Genomic DNA, 18498 nt, shown 5'->3' on the forward strand with positions numbered 1-18498 from the left:
CCTTTAACTTACTCAATTCATTATCAGCTTAAACAAGAGACAAGTCCATGTGAATGTTTCTTAAAACAGGGATGTACAATTCCATACCCGGAAACTCAGGGAAGTAAGTTTCTGGTCAGAGTCGAGGACTATTAAATATTTACATTTTTAGAATTATGTACATTGAAAATATCAGTAATAATTTGTCAAAATCTTTATGCAGACTTGTGTTCTTTAAACAAAATTGAATATCCCTGAGTTTAACATGATCCTTTCAACAAAAGTTTTCTAAGGAAGGGGCATGATAATAACCAGGAGGTCCGAGACAGTAGCATTATAACAACCAGAAGATGTTTTGTTAGTTTTTTGAAATGATACTTTTTTTCCGCTAAAATGAAATATTCAAAACAATTATTTTAAAATATCAAGAGATTTATCAAATTAATATAAAAAAACACATGTTTTACACTGCACTTCAAATATTTCACACAATTAATGTTATGATGATACAGAGGAGGAGTATGATTTTAGTATGAAGAAGATCAGACTTACTTTGGGGTATTTCTTGATATCTGAGACATGACACGGCTACCACACAACATTTCATAATACTGCAAAAGTAAAATATTCTGTTACATCCCTGTAGTTAGTACTGCATAAATAACAGCAATGTAATAAATATTCTTTCAGGTACAATGCTGTAATACTAACAAATTATTGTATAAGTCACAACACTATAATTAGTATTACAATGATGTAATACAAAGTTTCATATGTCACAATGATGTAAAGCAAAGTATTGTTTAAGTTACAATGATGTAATAAGTTAGAATGATGTAATACAAAGTATTGTTTAAGTTCCAATGATGTAATAAGTTATAATGATGTAATACAAAGTATTGTTTAAGTAACAAAACTGTAATACAAAGTATGGTATAAGTTCCAATGATGTAATACAAAGTACATGTATAATTACAATGATGTAATACAAAGTATTGTTTAAGTTACAACACTGTAATAAAAAGTATTGTATAAGCTTCAATGATGTAATACAAAGTCCATTTTGTATACTGTATTACTTACAGTACTGTAATATAAGGTATTGTTTAAGTTACAGTATTGTAAACTTTACAGCCTTGTACATGTTATATAAAGTATTGTAAACTTTACAGCCTTGTACATGTAATATAAAGTACTGTAAACTTTACAGCCTTGTAATATAAAGTATTGTAAACTTTACAGCCTTGTAATATAAAGTACTGTAAACTTTACCGCCTTGTAATATAAAGTATTGTAAACTTTACAGCCTTGTAATATAAAGTATTGTAAACTTTACATCCTTGTACATGTAATATAAAGTATTGTAAACTTTACCGCCTTGTAATATAAAGTATTGTAAACTTTACAGCCTTGTACATGTAATATAAAGTATTGTAAACTTTACCGCCTTAATATAAATATGTAACTACAGCCTTGTACATGTAATATAAAGTATTGTAAACTTTACAGCCTTGTAATATAAAGTATTGTAAACTTTACAGCCTTGTAATATAAAGTACTGTAAACTTTACAGCCTTGTACATGTAATATAAAGTACTGTAAACTTTACAGCCTTGTAATATAAAGTACTGTAAACTTTGCCGCCTTGTAATGTTTTGTTAAGTAAATTGATATATAAGTTACAGTACTGTAACTTTACCACCTTAATGTTTTGTTAAGTAAATTAATATATAAGTTACAGTACTGTAAACTTTACAGCCTTGTAATGTTTTGTTAAGTAAACTAATATATAAGTTACAGAAGGTATGAGTCCTTACCTCCTCACTCTGATGGAACAAGGGGATAAAGGTTTTCTCCAGCAGGTTATAGAAATGTGTTTAAACTAATATATAAGTTACAGAAGGTATGAGTCCTTACCTCCTCACTCTGATGGAACAAGGGGATAAAGGTTTTCTCCAGCAGGTTATAGGCATGTTCATATGCTCTAAAACATAGAGTTACACAACTGTAATGATCACCGGTCATACAACATGTTTTATAAATGTTCATATATCATTAAATGTAGGCTCCCCTACTGGTTATCCTGGTAATTCAAAACACTACACTAGCTCACTTCTTCAGTTAAGTTTCCAAACTATTAAAAATAAACATCTACAAACATTTTTCAACAAAACTACAATCTGAGTGAAACTGAAGTTCGACAATTCAAAAGGAAATGCATTCTTACTTAAACAATGGTGTTGAAGTTCTGAGGCGTATTACTTGATCAGGTGGGCCTTCCAATACTGAAATAAGACAATGATATATCACTTATTCAATTCTAAGCATACTGAGATAAATAAACAATTGCACAGAAAACCAATTCAAACTGAAATCTTGATTATTTGTCAATAACTTACTTTCTTTTAATTCTGAGACAATTTCCTCATCAAATTTGATCTTATCAGGAGCATTTTTGGCACAGTAAGAGCGGTACAGATCTTTAGCTTTGTTATGGAGTTCTACAAGTGCACTCTGGGACAGTTCAGGATTGAGTACTTGTTTATTAAAGTCATCTGAAAAAAAACAAGCACAATTTGTGTTTATACATGGATTAAACATGTTTGTAATGGGGCACTGACTGCCATGATCCGCAAATCATTTAACATCATTTTTTGTTCAATATTATTACTGAAACTGTGGAGGACTTAAGTTACAGTAGTGATTCAACAATCTAGTTTTAGATCCAGAATTAGACTATGATTATTATAAACAAATAAATAATTGCATGACTAGAGATACATGTAGTTATTTTTTCAGAATATGAATTGCATTGTTACTAGTAGTAATTTCTTTTATCAAACTTTGTAATATGACATCAAGTGGCCCAGAGGGCCTGCATTACTAATCTGGATAATTGAGTAATGTTGGGTAAATGTTTTCATTAGAAATGATATTGCAAATATTTCTCATTTTGGACTTAAGGTTTTTGTGATGTATCAATCAGAGAGAATAAAGGGGTATCCCTTAGAAATGGATGATTCCAGGTCGATTAGAGCGTAACTCAGTCAGATTGACTGACCAACTTAAATTACTTACCAAATTAAGAGACTATTACAATATTACAAGATTTTAACTATACATAGTTTATTTTATGTCTCCTGGTAGATATAGAGCATAAAACATACCACAAGCCAGGCAGAATTGAAGGACATTAACAGCAGCTTCACGTTTCAGGAACTGCATGAATGTGTACAGCAGATTAGGGTAGTTACCACCAATGATATCGTTCAGCTCATGATGGAGGCACTGCAATTTAAATATACCAATAGCTTGTGAGGAGAGAACTTTATTTCCCTATAAACGTAGTACACTAGACCGCAGTATTACTAATTAACACATTATAATTACCTATCAGACCGCAGTATTACAAATTTACACATTATAATTACCTATCAGACCGCAGTATTACTAATTTACACATTATAATTACCTATCAGACCGCGGTATTACTAATTAACACATTATAATTACTTATCAGACCGCAGTATTACAAATTTACACAGTGTAATTACCTATCAGACCGCAGTATTACTAATTTACACATTATAATAACCTATCAGACCGCAGTATTACAAATTTACACAGTGTTATTACTTATCAGACCGCAGTATTACAAATTTACACAGTGTAATTACCTATCAGACCGCAGTATTACTAATTTACACATTATAATTACCTATCAGACCGCAGTATTACAAATTTACACAGTGTTATTACTTATCAGACCGCAGTATTACAAAATTACACAGTGTAATTACCTATCAGACCGCAGTATTACTAATTTACACATTATAATTACCTATCAGACCGCAGTATTACTAATTTACACATTATAATAACCTATCAGACCACAGTATTACTAATTTACACAATATAATTACCTATCAGATCGCAGTACATATTACTAATTTACACATTATAATTACCTATCAGACCGCAGTATTACTAATTTACACATTATAATTACCTATCAGACCGCAGTATTACAAATTTACACATTATAATTACCTATCAGACCGCAGTATTACTAATTTACACATTATAATTACCTATCAGACCGCAGTATTACTAATTTACACAATATAATTACCTATCAGACCGCAGTATTACTAATTTACACATTATAATTACCTATCAGACCGCAGTATTACTAATTTACACATTGTAATTACCTATCAGACCGCAGTATTACTAATTTACACAGTGTAATTACCTATCAGACCGCAGTATTACTAATTTACACATTATAATTACCTATCAGACCGCAGTATTACAAATTTACACATTATAATTACCTATCAGACCGCAGTATTACTAATTTACACATTATAATTACCTATCAGACCACAGTATTACTAATTTACACATTATAATTACCTATCAGACCGCAGTATTACAAATTTACACATTATAATTACCTATCAGACCGCAGTATTACTAATTTACACAGTGTAATTACCTATCAGACCGCGGTATTACTAATTTACACATTATAATTACCTATCAGTTGGGAGTTCACATCATATATACAAAATTAAAGTAGAAAAAACGCATCTAAATCAGCATGTCGGACGTTGATCACAATTAAATTTGATGTGATAGCATATGAAAGTCATTTGCCAAAAATAAAACGTTTAAAAAATAAAGAAAATTAAATAGGCTTGAGACAAACTTACTGAATTATTTCTGACGGATGTAAGAGAAAACTTCTCCAGGAAGGTGACCTTGGGACTAGGAGGCTCTGTTGCTAAGGGTGGCTGTGAATAGATCATCCAATCAAAACTCAGACATTACAAAACTATAAAGTCAAATTTGTCCATATGTACTTTGTAGGATAGTGTTAATGAGGACACAAGTATATATCATTTATCACTTATTATCAATATGTTTTTCTAATTAATTTAGGACACCTCTAGGGATTTTCTGATTACAAAGAAAATTATAAAAAAGATAAATATTTATGGAGTTTATTCCAAAGGTGGTATAGGCCATATGATAGAAATAGAGAAGAGAACATCATGTGATGACATTGATATACTTACTGGTGTATCATCCAGAAATATCAATAATATATTATTCACCATATCCTGAAAATAAAGAAAACTTTTAAAATAACAGAATTTACAAACAAAAAAAACAACGAAACAGTAACAGTAACATCAGCAATATTGTTTTTTATCTTAATCTCTAAACGTCTGCTAAAAAGCAAAATCGCATGACCAGATTAAATTTTATAAAAGAATAGCATTAATTGAATCAGTCTAACATCTTAGAGAGTGATAAATAAAAACCAGTAATGGTATGACACTTACTGGATTAGCTATGGCGTCCAGTGCTGGTAGTAGTATAGATCCCTGACAGTATTTCTCTGGCCAAGGAACAGGTACATCTGATAAAAGCAACGATTATCTTTAATCAACTGCTTTAAGCTATTCTTTAGTATCTTAACTTTGCTTTAAGAAATGAATTCTAATTTGTAGTTTTCTGTTATAGTGATATTTTTCTTTTCAATATTTATGAAATGCAAATTTCCTTTAGAATTTGTATAAAAATTATCACAACTTCAATAAAGCTCAAAATATATAAACACCAAATTCTTTTTCTCTTTGTGGGGTTAGTGTATGAGACTGTTGCAATGTCGTACAATTAAATCATAGGTGAAGAAGTTTGATCACTTAGTCCTATTTTTAAGGATTCACTGACCAAACATAAAAACAGATATACATATGTACATATATAGGATTTAAATGTAATTTCATATGAGATTTTATGAAATGAGTCTCAGAAGTTTTTTTTATTTTTGTGAGCCTTGGTGAGCAAAGCTTAAACTTTCAGATGAGTTTCGTAAAGTCTTGTATGATTGAAAAAAAAAGAAAAGATTTTTTAAAATAGTCATAACTCAGAAAACTTAAATTCTGACAGATGTTAAAGTCAAAAAGTGGAGAACACAAGACCGTCATTTTGATGCACCATTCAGAACAAATAATTTATTATTCTTACTGGCACAGCCAATGAAAAAACACTCAAGGGTAAATTAGTGGAACAAGTGAAATATGCAAAAATATTAAATATATAAACGGGCAAATTCAATACATAACAGCCCAATTAACTGATGAAAGTATATAGTTATATAGATACTTGTAATGTTACTAAAATACTGTATTTGACCTAATAAGGGCGCAGACCTGGGTAATTGACAGTGGGGGCGCCCTTATTAAGATTAGTTATTCTGAAGTTTTATGAAACAGACTATACCTTATAGCAGAATACCCAAGGCTGTGGAAACAGTAAAATATTCAGTCAATCAACATATTCCAGATGAAGATATCTATTCATTATTATATATTAAGCTTAAATATCACTTGAATGTTCCTGTAAACTTGTAAACAATGTCAGCTGATCTTTAGACCAGAGAACGTGTGTTCCACCATTTATGTTCAAATGGAACTCTTTTGTGTTCTATTTATAGACACAGGTGATTTCCCAGATCATACCAGACATCGTTTTTTTTTACCTAATAATTGATTTACAATGTATTTTACTAGCTTTCTGTTCTGAACAAAAGTAATTTATCAACAAGAATGAAGTCTTTTACTTTATCTTCAAATAAAGATGGTAAGTTATTATTTGTAGGTGTGTTTAGTTTCGGGTGCTCTTTGCACTGACATGTCATCTGTAGGAATAGACAAAAAGTGGCGAAAACTTGTGTTCCAGCTACTTAATTTGCTGAAGAAAATTGTACACATAAAGTAGCAGAACATTTCACAAGAATTATTACTTTTGAACACCATTTTGACACTCAGTCAAAGATTTATTTCCTTGAAAAAAGGTAGGGGCGCCCTTATTAGGTCAAATACGGTATACCGATACTCTTAAAATGGTCAAATAAGACCTTCGGCCGTTTAACATTGAATAATGACCAACAAAAGGTGTGAAATGACGATATGATACTATGTTGTGAATGAAAATCTGTTAAGGGATTGATGAGCTGCTAACAAGTGTGACCTTTAGCCTTTTAATCTTGACCAATGACCAAGTGCTGTAAATCACAAACAGGAAGTGATGATACACTGAATGTACTGTACAACAAATGTGATTTAATTTCTTAGACTCGAAAATTAGAAACTTAATATGAATAGAAATATGAACCTCTACAGCTAATACAATGTGTTTTGACGTAAATGGAGCCATCAGCCCTTGAGATTCACATGAACAGCGATATGATCCCACCACCATGTAACGGAACTTACTTTGAGTTTAGGCCCTGGGGATTTAAGATGAAAGGAAAGAGAGACTCGACCATTCTCCTGAGATACTCCAGCTCTGCCTTACGACTCTGCATGGCACAGTGAAGGTGTGGTCCAAGCTTGTCTAGTGTCAACTGCTGAAGGTCAGTACCCGGGGGTGCTGTAAGGACAATGATATACTGATGTAAGTAGACATTAGGGTCAAAAGGTCAGTACCTGGGGGTGCTGTAAGGACAATGATATACTGATGTAAGTAGACATTAGGGTCAAAAGGTCAGTACCTGGGGGTGTTGTAAGGACAATGATATACTGATGTAAGTAGACATTAGGGTCAAAAGGTCAGTACCTGTGGGTGCTGTAAGGACATGTTATAGTGATGTAAATAGACATTAGGGTCAAAAGGTCAGTACCCGGGGGGGTGCTGTAAGAACAATGATTTACTGATGTAAATAGACATTAGGGTCAAAAGGTCAGTACCCGGGGGTGCTGTAAGGACAATGATATACTGATGTAAGTAGACATTAGGGTCAAAAGGTCATTACCTGGGGGTGCTGTAAGGACAATGATATACTGATGTAAGTAGACATTAGGGTCAAAAGGTCATTACCTGGGGGTGCTGTAAGGACAATGATATACTGATGTAAGTAGACATTAGGGTCAAAAGGTCAGTGCCTGGGGGTGTAGGGACAATATTCTGTATGTGTAAGTAGAAGTAGCATATTATGTGCTTTCTTTACATTTTTGAAATTTGAAAATCACAGAAACTAGGGCAAGTTCAGTTATAAGGATAATCACATGGGGAATCAAATCTTGGCCTCCTCTGTAAAAGGTAAGTGTGCTACCTCTGTGCCATCTAACCACCCACTTATTCTTTAATTCAGCATTTTGAATGAATGCTTAATGTCCTGAAATTAAGTAACCTAATCATAATGTATCTGGCTAATACCTTCTTTCTTTGCCTCAAGATAAACGTGGAGATGTTGGAGGGCTGCCTTTATCAGTTTCTCACTCACCAACAGTGGAATATCAATCTGAAAACATTAAAGTACAGAAGAATACCAATCTGAAATATTAAAGTACAGATTATAATCCGAAAATATTAAAGTATATATAGAACAAATTCAAAATTTGGATATTCCAAAATGTGTTAATGATGTATCCCAACTCAATGATGGCTCCAACATGGTTTAGTGATGCTGTTCATATCACTATTAGTTCCATTGTAGACTAGGAATTATTCATAACTTTACAACAACACTTTAATATTTAGTCTGTATTTGTGACATATGAAAATGAAGAATTGTCAAATTAAAATTACCCTGGTTTTATATACATGTAATAAAATCATTTACACAGACTCAAACAAGCTGGATAAGTATGAAACAACACCTACAACATATTTTGAGAGTGACATCACCAGAACCTGTTAATCTGAAAGTTTCTCATGCTTTATCGGAGCTTTAAAAATCTGTTGTGTGTTGACTAACATCAGAACCTCTGGCATACTGAAAAGAGGGGAAAAACCAACCTGTCTTCGAGTCAGCTAGCACTTCATCATAAGTTTTTCAACCATTCAATACCATCAATAGAAAACACATTTAAACTGAAATATCGACCATTTTCCCACATACCTGATCATATATTCATACATGTCACCATACATTAAACATATCAGTCCAATTATGTTTAATCCTACTACAAGTTTCCAAACATTTCACAGCCATATTCCTAACATATTTTAAGCATGAGGATTGTCCTGTGTCACACAAGATCCCGTCAAGTCATATTTTTGATTACCACAAAATGTTGGAAACTCCAGAGTTGAAAACATACAAGGGCGTGTTAGTCAGATTTTTAAAGGCCGACAAAACATCAGAAACCTACGGGTTACAGAACCAGTATGATATACCGCCTGGACACCAGTATGATATCCCACCTGAACACCAGTATGACACCCCGCCTGAACACCATTATGATACCCCGCCTGGACACCAGTATGATATCCGCCTGAACACCAGTATGATACCCGGCCTGAACACCAGTATGATACCCGGCCTGAACACCAGTATGATATCCTACCTGAACACCAGTATGATATCCCACCTGGACACCAGTATGATACCCCACCTGAATACCAGTATGATATCCCACCTGAATACCAGTATGATATCCCACCTGGACACCAGTATGATACCCCACCTGAATACCAGTATGATATCCCACCTGAACACCAGTATGATACCCGGCCTGGACACCAGTATGATATCCCACCTGAACACCAGTATGATTCCCCACCTGAATACCAGTATGATATCCCACCTGAATACTAGTATGATATCCCACCTAAACACCAGTATGATACCCCACCTGAATACCAGTATGATATCCCACCTGAATACCAGTATGATATCCCACCTAAACACCAGTATGATACCCCACCTAAGGTAGCACACCACAGTAAGACAGCCTGGCCATGGGCAATTTTTTTGTTAAGCAAATAACTCCTGTATTATGATATGCATAAAAAATGAAAAAATAAATGTACACTATAATTGGTATATTCAGTATGAAGTAGTACATACAGGCTTCACATTTATTAAAACGAAAATCAATAAATTGGTTCCGGATTTTAAATATCCGGATTTTCCGAACGTGTGTTTACACAGGAAATTTAGTTTTGCCTACAGCGCAAAATGGCAGCCCACAGAAAAGGTAAGATAGCGGAAAAACTTAATTTACAACATATGTCCAAACAAGATTAATTCTGTCTTTGGGATAGAGATATTTAATTTTAAATAGGTTTCAGAAAAAAAATTGTGTAGAGAATTGTGCCATTTTGGGTCAAATATCATAATATTTTGCAATTTTTGAGAATTTTTTAAGCTGTTACCATGGTATTCACAGCTCTAAAAATCACAGAAAATATCAGTTTACTTATCCTTCAGAGCTCTATTAAAATTGCAAATGTTGTACAGATTTCAAATATATATACTTTATTAGAGGTTATATGTAAGGTTAACTGGCAATGTTTACATATCTAAAACATGTGCCATATTTTTCAGAATTTGGCATTTTTACTGTACACTGCTACCTTATAAGGGCTGAAAAATGTTATTTTTTGGAAATTGTGCTTAATTATGCTTGATTAAGCTTCATTTTAATTCATTATTGCTCAAAAATGCATAAAAACAATCTAAAACTTGTTTATTATCTGGCTTGTCATATTAGAGGAATCAAGGGAGGTAACTCGCATATCCACCCATTTTAAGGGTGGGTTAATTAAGCATAATGTTAATGAGTTAGTGTAAATTGAAAAGATATTCTATGTTTTATAACAAACCCAATATAACTTATTGGGTATCTTACAAACCATATAGACTGAATTCTGGTTAGTTTTACCTGATTTATTACCCCGTATCCATGGAAACTATTACAGTAAGTGTTATTTTTTGAAATATTTGGTGAAACCATTATTTTCAGTTTATTTATACAATGGTAAGCATGTAATTTCAATGGCTTGAGTGTACGGTTGATGCAATATTGTCAATTATGGTCATTCACTTAGGTAAAGCAGAAAAAATAGCATTTTCCGCATAAAATGGGATCAGCGGACACTTTCATATGATCATTGGTTCATATCTGAATAACCGGGGTGGAAACAGATGATTGTGATGTCATAGGCATGACATTTTGAAATCTTGGATGTCATGCCATCATTTATCAGTTAGAATATTGCATGTGTTGCTAAGCTGAGGTTTGGAAAGGAATTTGGTTATTTATTATGACACCATTGAGTATTTATGACGTCATAGATACCATCTGATGACGTCATAGTTACTGATGACGTCATGGTAACTATGACGTCATATTACAAGGCTAAATTTGATAGTTGTATAGTATTTTTTGCTTGATTACATGCACAGAGACTCAAAGTACCACATTCAACTCAAAATACAACTTTATTCAAGAGATATACAGAATTATGGGAGTTTTCATCTTTAAAATTACCTCCCCTTATTACTGGATTGGGAGAAAAAGTTGTCAAAATACACCTCTCAGGGAAATCAGCAATACTCGGTGACTATTAAAGATACACAGTAACCGGATATGTCATTTTGTTCGTCGGAACATGTTCTAGACATTCATGGGGTTTTTAGTAAAATTAGAATTGAAAAAAGTGATGTATAAGGTAGCACACCACAGTAAGACAGCCTGGCCATGGGCAATTTTTTTGTTAAGCAAATAACTCCTGTATTATGATATGCATAAAAAATGAAAAAATAAATGTACACTATAATTGGTATATTCAGTATGAAGTAGTACATACAGGCTTCACATTTATTAAAACGAAAATCAATAAATTGGTTCCGGATTTTAAATATCCGGATTTTCCGAACGTGTGTTTACACAGGAAATTTAGTTTTGCCTACAGCGCAAAATGGCAGCCCACAGAAAAGGTAAGATAGCGGAAAAACTTAATTTACAACATATGTCCAAACAAGATTAATTCTGTCTTTGGGATAGAGATATTTAATTTTAAATAGGTTTCAGAAAAAAAATTGTGTAGAGAATTGTGCCATTTTGGGTCAAATATCATAATATTTTGCAATTTTTGAGAATTTTTTAAGCTGTTACCATGGTATTCACAGCTCTAAAAATCACAGAAAATATCAGTTTACTTATCCTTCAGAGCTCTATTAAAATTGCAAATGTTGTACAGATTTCAAATATATATACTTTATTAGAGGTTATATGTAAGGTTAACTGGCAATGTTTACATATCTAAAACATGTGCCATATTTTTCAGAATTTGGCATTTTTACTGTACACTGCTACCTTAACACCGGTATGATATCCCACCTAAACACCGGTATGATATCCCACCTGAACACCAGTATGATATCCCGCCTGAACACCAGTATGATATCCCACCTGAACACCAGTATGATATCCCACCTAAACACCAGTATGATACCCCACCTAAACACCAGTATGATATCCCACCTAAACACCAGTATGATACCCGGCCTGGACACCAGTATGATACCCCACCTGGACACCAGTATGATACCCCACCTAAACACCAGTATGATATCCCACCTGAACACCAGTATGATATCCCACCTGAACACCAGTATGATACCCGGCCTGGACACCAGTATGATATCCCACCTGAATACCAGTATGATATCCCACCTGGACACCAGTATGATACCCCACCTGATTACCAGTATGATATCCCACCTGAACACCAGTATGATATCCCACCTGAACACCAGTATGATATACCGCCTGGACACCAGTATGATATACCGCCTGGACACCAGTATGATATCCCACCTGAACACCAGTATGATATCCCACCTAAACACCAGTATGATATCCCACCTAAACACCAGTATGATACCCCACCTAAACACCGGTATGATATCCCACCTAAACACCGGTATGATACCTACTTTTTTAGCCCGTCTCAACAATACTGATGCCAGGAAACGTAAGTTTGTTCTCAGTTCATCCACGAAGCCTTCATCAACACTCACATCTCTGTATATAACAAAAATAATGTTTCATTAGCAGCTGAAAGCTTTGAAATATTATCAGTTAACTTAAAATGCCAAAAAATTACTATATGTAGAAAATATCCTTAAACTGGACAAAAGATGAAATTTCTCACCAGAATATAACCAAATTCCAACTCATCTGTATGCTGTTATATTAATAGTTAATGGTATTGAAAATTCTAATGTTCTATTGAACAACGTCTTTAAACAGTAACAAATAATGTGATTTAAATCAGAGAGTATGAAAATTTCCTTTTACACAAAATACCTGTAACAATCATACATACCTGTACCAGGTATACACATATTCTTTTACAACTATAGACAGGAACTGTAAACAGAAGGAAAACAACCTAATAATTAATTGTTATACTCAACAGGTTATAATTGTAATGGAAGGAAACAGAGCGATATTTAAACTTCCATTTGTCAGAGGCTGCGGAAACAATATTGGAAATTCATCGCAAAAATAAAATGGAGGAATCAAAATTTCTTTTATCATTCTTAACTGACAAGATGTAATCAAACAATGATTTGTGATATTTTTCTTGTACAAAATGTAATACAATAACATTTTAATTCATATGACTTTAACTCCCTCCCACTACACTATATTCATCCTCCGAAACAAACCTCTTCCACAGACTCGTCTACCTTCCCTTGTAACTCCAGGTTGGTCCATGGTTGGAAGGCAAGGATATTCAGCTCTGGTCTGTAGAAATATCATTTTAGAATAGTTGTGATATTAAATCTACAAACCATTGTTTATAACAATGGAACAGAAAAAAGGGGCATGCTGTGACATATTGGTTTCCATGGACCCTCTATTTTAACTGTGTGACTACAGTATTGGTTTGTAATATACCTGTTGGTTTTGTTACTGGTTTGTAATAGACAGCTTAATACCATCAAAGTTTACAATCTACATCTTCCATATCTGAAATCTGAAATTAATTTAACTATTTCCAAAGCTATTCTTCTCATAAATAAATGAATTTTCGTAAAGTTGTCTTCAATTTTTAATATATTTATTTTCAACTACCTGTGAAACAAGATATTTAATGTTATATGTATGTTCGGGAGTGCTAAAAATACCAGTGCAAAGCATGTAAATTAAATAGAATAAATAATAAAATTGTACATGATGTAAAAATATCATAAAAATAGCATTATTACTATTCATGTTCAGTATCTGACATATGTTTATTCTGTGTTTTATAACACCTGTTGTTGTTATTACCTGTGTCGTGGACACTTCCTCTGACCACAAACAGTACACATGGTCTTCATTAAGGTCAACTCATCATCTCCTATGTTACCCTCCTGTAAATATCAATGTTTTACTGTAATTCTGGTCTATAAATAATTAACAAAACAGTATGTAGTACAGCCAAACCTGATCTAACGACCGCATGTATATAACGACCACTTGTCTATAGCGACCACCTATCTATAATGACTGCATGTCTATAACGACCACCTGTCTATAACGACCACCTGTCTATAACAATCAATTTTAAGATTCTCAATAAGATTTTACTTTTAACAACCCTCTGTATAGCGACCAGGCCAAAATGAAAATATAGTTGGTTTGGCGTAACCAGCTCGACCCAGAAAAAATGTGCAGGCTCAAAAAAGTTTATTGTGAAAAATAAAACATTGTTTTTTAATGATTTGGCCTTTCCATACATTTATGTCCGGAAGTTGCTGTGCAGGTTTAAAACTACGTCTCCCAAACCCAAATAAGATTGTGTGTTTCTTTTGTTTAAGAACACAAAATAAATAATTATTTCCATATTCTGGTTTGTTTTCGTATTAAAGGTTGAAAATCTGTTTTCAGAACTGAATAGAAAAATTCAGCCCTACCTACCCATATGTAAGAGCCCCAGGTCGGGTTACATGCAGCAAACCAAGATATTTTCAAGGGTGGCCCCCAACTGTATATCTACAGTACTATAGTCTATATAGTCTACAAAACAGGATGTAGTAGACCTGTATATAGTCTACAAAACAGGATGTAGTAGACCTGTATATAGTCTACAAACAGGATGTAGTGTACCTGTATATAGTCTACAAAACAGGATGTAGTAGACCTGTATATAGTCTACAAAACAGGATGTAGTAGACCTGTATATAGTCTACAAAACAGGATGTAGTAGACCTGTATATAGTCTACAAACAGGATGTAGTGTACCTGTATATAGTCTACAAAACAGGATGTAGTAGATCTGTATATAGTCTACAAACAGGATGTAGTGTACCTGTATATAGTCTACAAAACAGGATGTAGTAGACCTGTATATAGTCTACAAACAGGATGTAGTATACCTGTATATAGTCTACAAACAGGATGTAGTGTACCTGTATATAGTCTACAAACAGGATGTAGTATACCTGTATATAGTCTACAAAACAGGATGTAGTATACCTGTATATAGTCTACAAACAGGATGTAGTATACCTGTATATAGTCTACAAAACAGGATGTAGTATACCTGTATATAGTCTACAAAACAGGATGTAGTAGACCTGTATATAGTCTACAAAACAGGATGTAGTAGACCTGTATATAGTCTACAAAACAGGATGTAGTATACCTGTATATAGTCTACAAACAGGATGTAGTATACCTGTATATAGTCTACAAAACAGGATGTAGTGTACCTGTATATAGTCTACAAAACAGGATGTAGTAGACCTGTATATAGTCTACAAACAGGATGTAGTGTACCTGTATATAGTCTACAAAACAGGATGTAGTAGACCTGTATATAGTCTACAAAACAGGATGTAGTAGATCTGTATATAGTCTACAAAACAGGATGTAGTAGACCTGTATATAGTCTACAAAACAGGATGTAGTAGACCTGTATATAGTCTACAAAACAGGATGTAGTAGACCTGTATATAGTCTACAAAACAGGATGTAGTAGACCTGTATATAGTCTACAAAACAGGATGTAGTATACCTGTATATAGTCTACAAAACAGGATGTAGTAGACCTGTATATAGTCTACAAAACAGGATGTAGTAGACCTGTATATAGTCTACAAAACAGGATGTAGTAGACCTGTATATAGTCTACAAAACAGGATGTAGTAGACCTGTATATAGTCTACAAAACAGGATGTAGTAGACCTGTATATAGTCTACAAAACAGGATGTAGTAGACCTGTATATAGTCTACAAAACAGGATGTAGTAGACCTGTATATAGTCTACAAAACAGGATGTAGTAGACCTGTATATAGTCTACAAAACAGGATGTAGTAGACCTGTATATAGTCTACAAAACAGGATGTAGTAGACCTGTATATGGTCTACATAGTCTACAAAACAGGATGTAGTATCCCTAATATCATAGTCTACCAAACACTGGGTCAAGGTCATTTCTTTTCACAAACTGAGGGGCTCCATCCCAGGGCTCTAGCAGCCAAACATCATAGGTATTTTTGTTTGTTTGTTGTTTGAATGAATGCTCTAATAAATTAACCCCTGTGACTTTCAATATGGAGATTAGTAACCGAAACTTCCTTAAGCATTGATGCCTTACCTTTTTGCTTCTCTTGAACATGAACAGAAGATTTGGTAATATTGAATCAGAGCTGCAAATATATAAATAAATCTATCAAGAACACTCATTATTTTCTGTACTCAAACCAAAGGTCTAATTTGCACTTTATATCAATCAAAACAAATTCATCAAAACACTGATAATCTTGTTATCCTTTGACCTCCCACTTATTTTGCAATTGTTGTAAAATGAATGCAGTTTTCATTTATTTCTATTACAAATGAAACACCTGTCTATATAATAATCTAGCTATATATAACTCTCTAGATATAGAGACCCTTATTTTTCAATCCCAATTTACTATGGATCAAAATCAGGACTGCATATATCAATATATAATAAATATACATGTACATGTATTTACATAATCTAAAGCTAAGTCACATAGATAAATACGGATATCCTACAGTAGAACCAAATGGGAGTGTTGCAGTTCCTAATTATTTAGTAAAGAAGAAATTAATTCACTGCTTGAATTCTAGGTTGATGAGGTAAAAATATATGTGTGAAATTATGCAATACTTTACCAAATTATTACTTAAAATCACAGTAAGTTACTAAGTTGCCCCTAAAATATACAAACCTGATGAAGCTATATGCCCCAGCTATGCCTAATAGGAATGACCATACTGCCAAAAACAGCTGTAGATAGCTGTAAGAAATAGCAAAAGTTGAAATTCAAACATGGATCAGTAAACATAATGTTGAGCAATGTAAAACTTGATTTGGACAAAAAAGTATCTATGATAATAAGACATGGAAGACTGCCAGATTCAGTCTCTAATACAAACATTTGAATCACTGCCTCTGCTAAGGATCGTACCCTGGACATCTGTATAACTAGTCTCAAACTCAAGTGATCGAGGGAATAGAAGTTCTCTCTAGCTGAGCGGTATATGGCAGTCAGTATTTACCAGGGATACAAACTTCCCTCCAGGGAAGATCTCATCCTCAAGTTTCCAATTCGGTCGAAAATATTTACATTTAAATAGATGGTCAGAAAACAATAATGCTTTTGCAATCAAGTATATATATATATAAATATTTCCTTGTATTCCGTGCAGTTTAAGAGTTTAATAGAGGTCTAAAATTAAGAAAATTCTGAATCAAGAGACCTCACAACCCCTTTATAAATTCCATGGTGAATGGAAAACTCGTCAACAATGCAAACCATAAGTGCTGTCAAAAATTGAATGTTTACCTGTAGAAGCATACTGTAAAGAGTAGCAACACCCCTAGACAGGAGCAAAATTTGGAATGTTTGTGCAGATAGTACTTGACTATATACCACGGAATCATCTTGAAACCATGAATGACTACTTAGAAATAAGGTTAGCCATTCACAACTCGCAAAATACTACATTATCCAACAAATATTGCCTACGATCTTCTCGGATAGGAGGTAAACAGGAAGTGACAGGTTCTAACGCGTTCTTGTGAACGCTTGATACGCACGATGTCTGAAGTATAAACAAGTGTTAAAAGAACACAGATTTAAGGGTGTGTAGGGAATTTCACACCTGCTTTGAATCTAGATAGCATCGTGTGTGTAAATATATATATATATAGTTCAGTTATAATACAAAACATCATGTGATCCCTGGTTTAATGGATGAAATATAGACATCCATATTGTGAAGAAAAAAAATAATTAAAAAAATGATAAAACCTCTTCACACAAAAAGTCAATGGAGAAAAACCAATGTCAATGATATAGGGTTGCCTCCCCTACTACGTATCATGATCTCACACACGTGATTTTATTATTTTGATTTTTGTGTAAATGATATGCCTAATCATTGACCTCAAGTGGCAATTAAGATGCCGTCTTACATAAGGACAAAGTAATTGCACATAATTGTCAAATCTTTTATCCTTATGTATGAAAATGAAATTAGTCACAAATGGAAAAAAATCATTTGATGTTAGATAAAAAATAAATTATGGCAAACAGATTTTTGCCCGGTTAATGAGTGTTTTATTATTATTTGACACTTTTGTATGCCAAAAGACTCTTAACCTCAATTATGTGTAACGTAACGAATTATATATTGATCTCTTAATTACTATATTCCTCTGGAGAGAAACATAT

General features: G+C 33.3%; 1 protein-coding gene across 1 annotated transcript in view; it reads right to left on the reverse strand.

The window, feature by feature from the left end:
• LOC117335685 (sorting nexin-14-like) overlaps nt 1-17815 on the reverse strand; it is a 34110-nt gene extending 16295 nt beyond the window's left edge. Inside the window, 18 exon segments of the mRNA XM_033895843.1 lie at nt 532-590; nt 1897-1963; nt 2207-2264; nt 2379-2534; nt 3147-3267; nt 4698-4778; nt 5064-5108; nt 5334-5375; nt 5377-5410; nt 7272-7428; nt 8215-8299; nt 12728-12815; nt 13120-13163; nt 13466-13544; nt 14073-14155; nt 16386-16437; nt 16990-17058; nt 17608-17815. Of these exon segments, the coding sequence (XP_033751734.1) occupies nt 532-590; nt 1897-1963; nt 2207-2264; nt 2379-2534; nt 3147-3267; nt 4698-4778; nt 5064-5108; nt 5334-5375; nt 5377-5410; nt 7272-7428; nt 8215-8299; nt 12728-12815; nt 13120-13163; nt 13466-13544; nt 14073-14155; nt 16386-16437; nt 16990-17058; nt 17608-17705 (1418 nt within the window). The 5' untranslated portion in view covers nt 17706-17815.
• Between the last annotated feature and the right edge of the window lie 683 nt (nt 17816-18498).

The sequence above is a fragment of the Pecten maximus genome, chromosome 10, assembly GCF_902652985.1.
Source record: "Pecten maximus chromosome 10, xPecMax1.1, whole genome shotgun sequence".
In the NCBI taxonomy this organism is placed as follows: domain Eukaryota; kingdom Metazoa; phylum Mollusca; class Bivalvia; order Pectinida; family Pectinidae; genus Pecten; species Pecten maximus.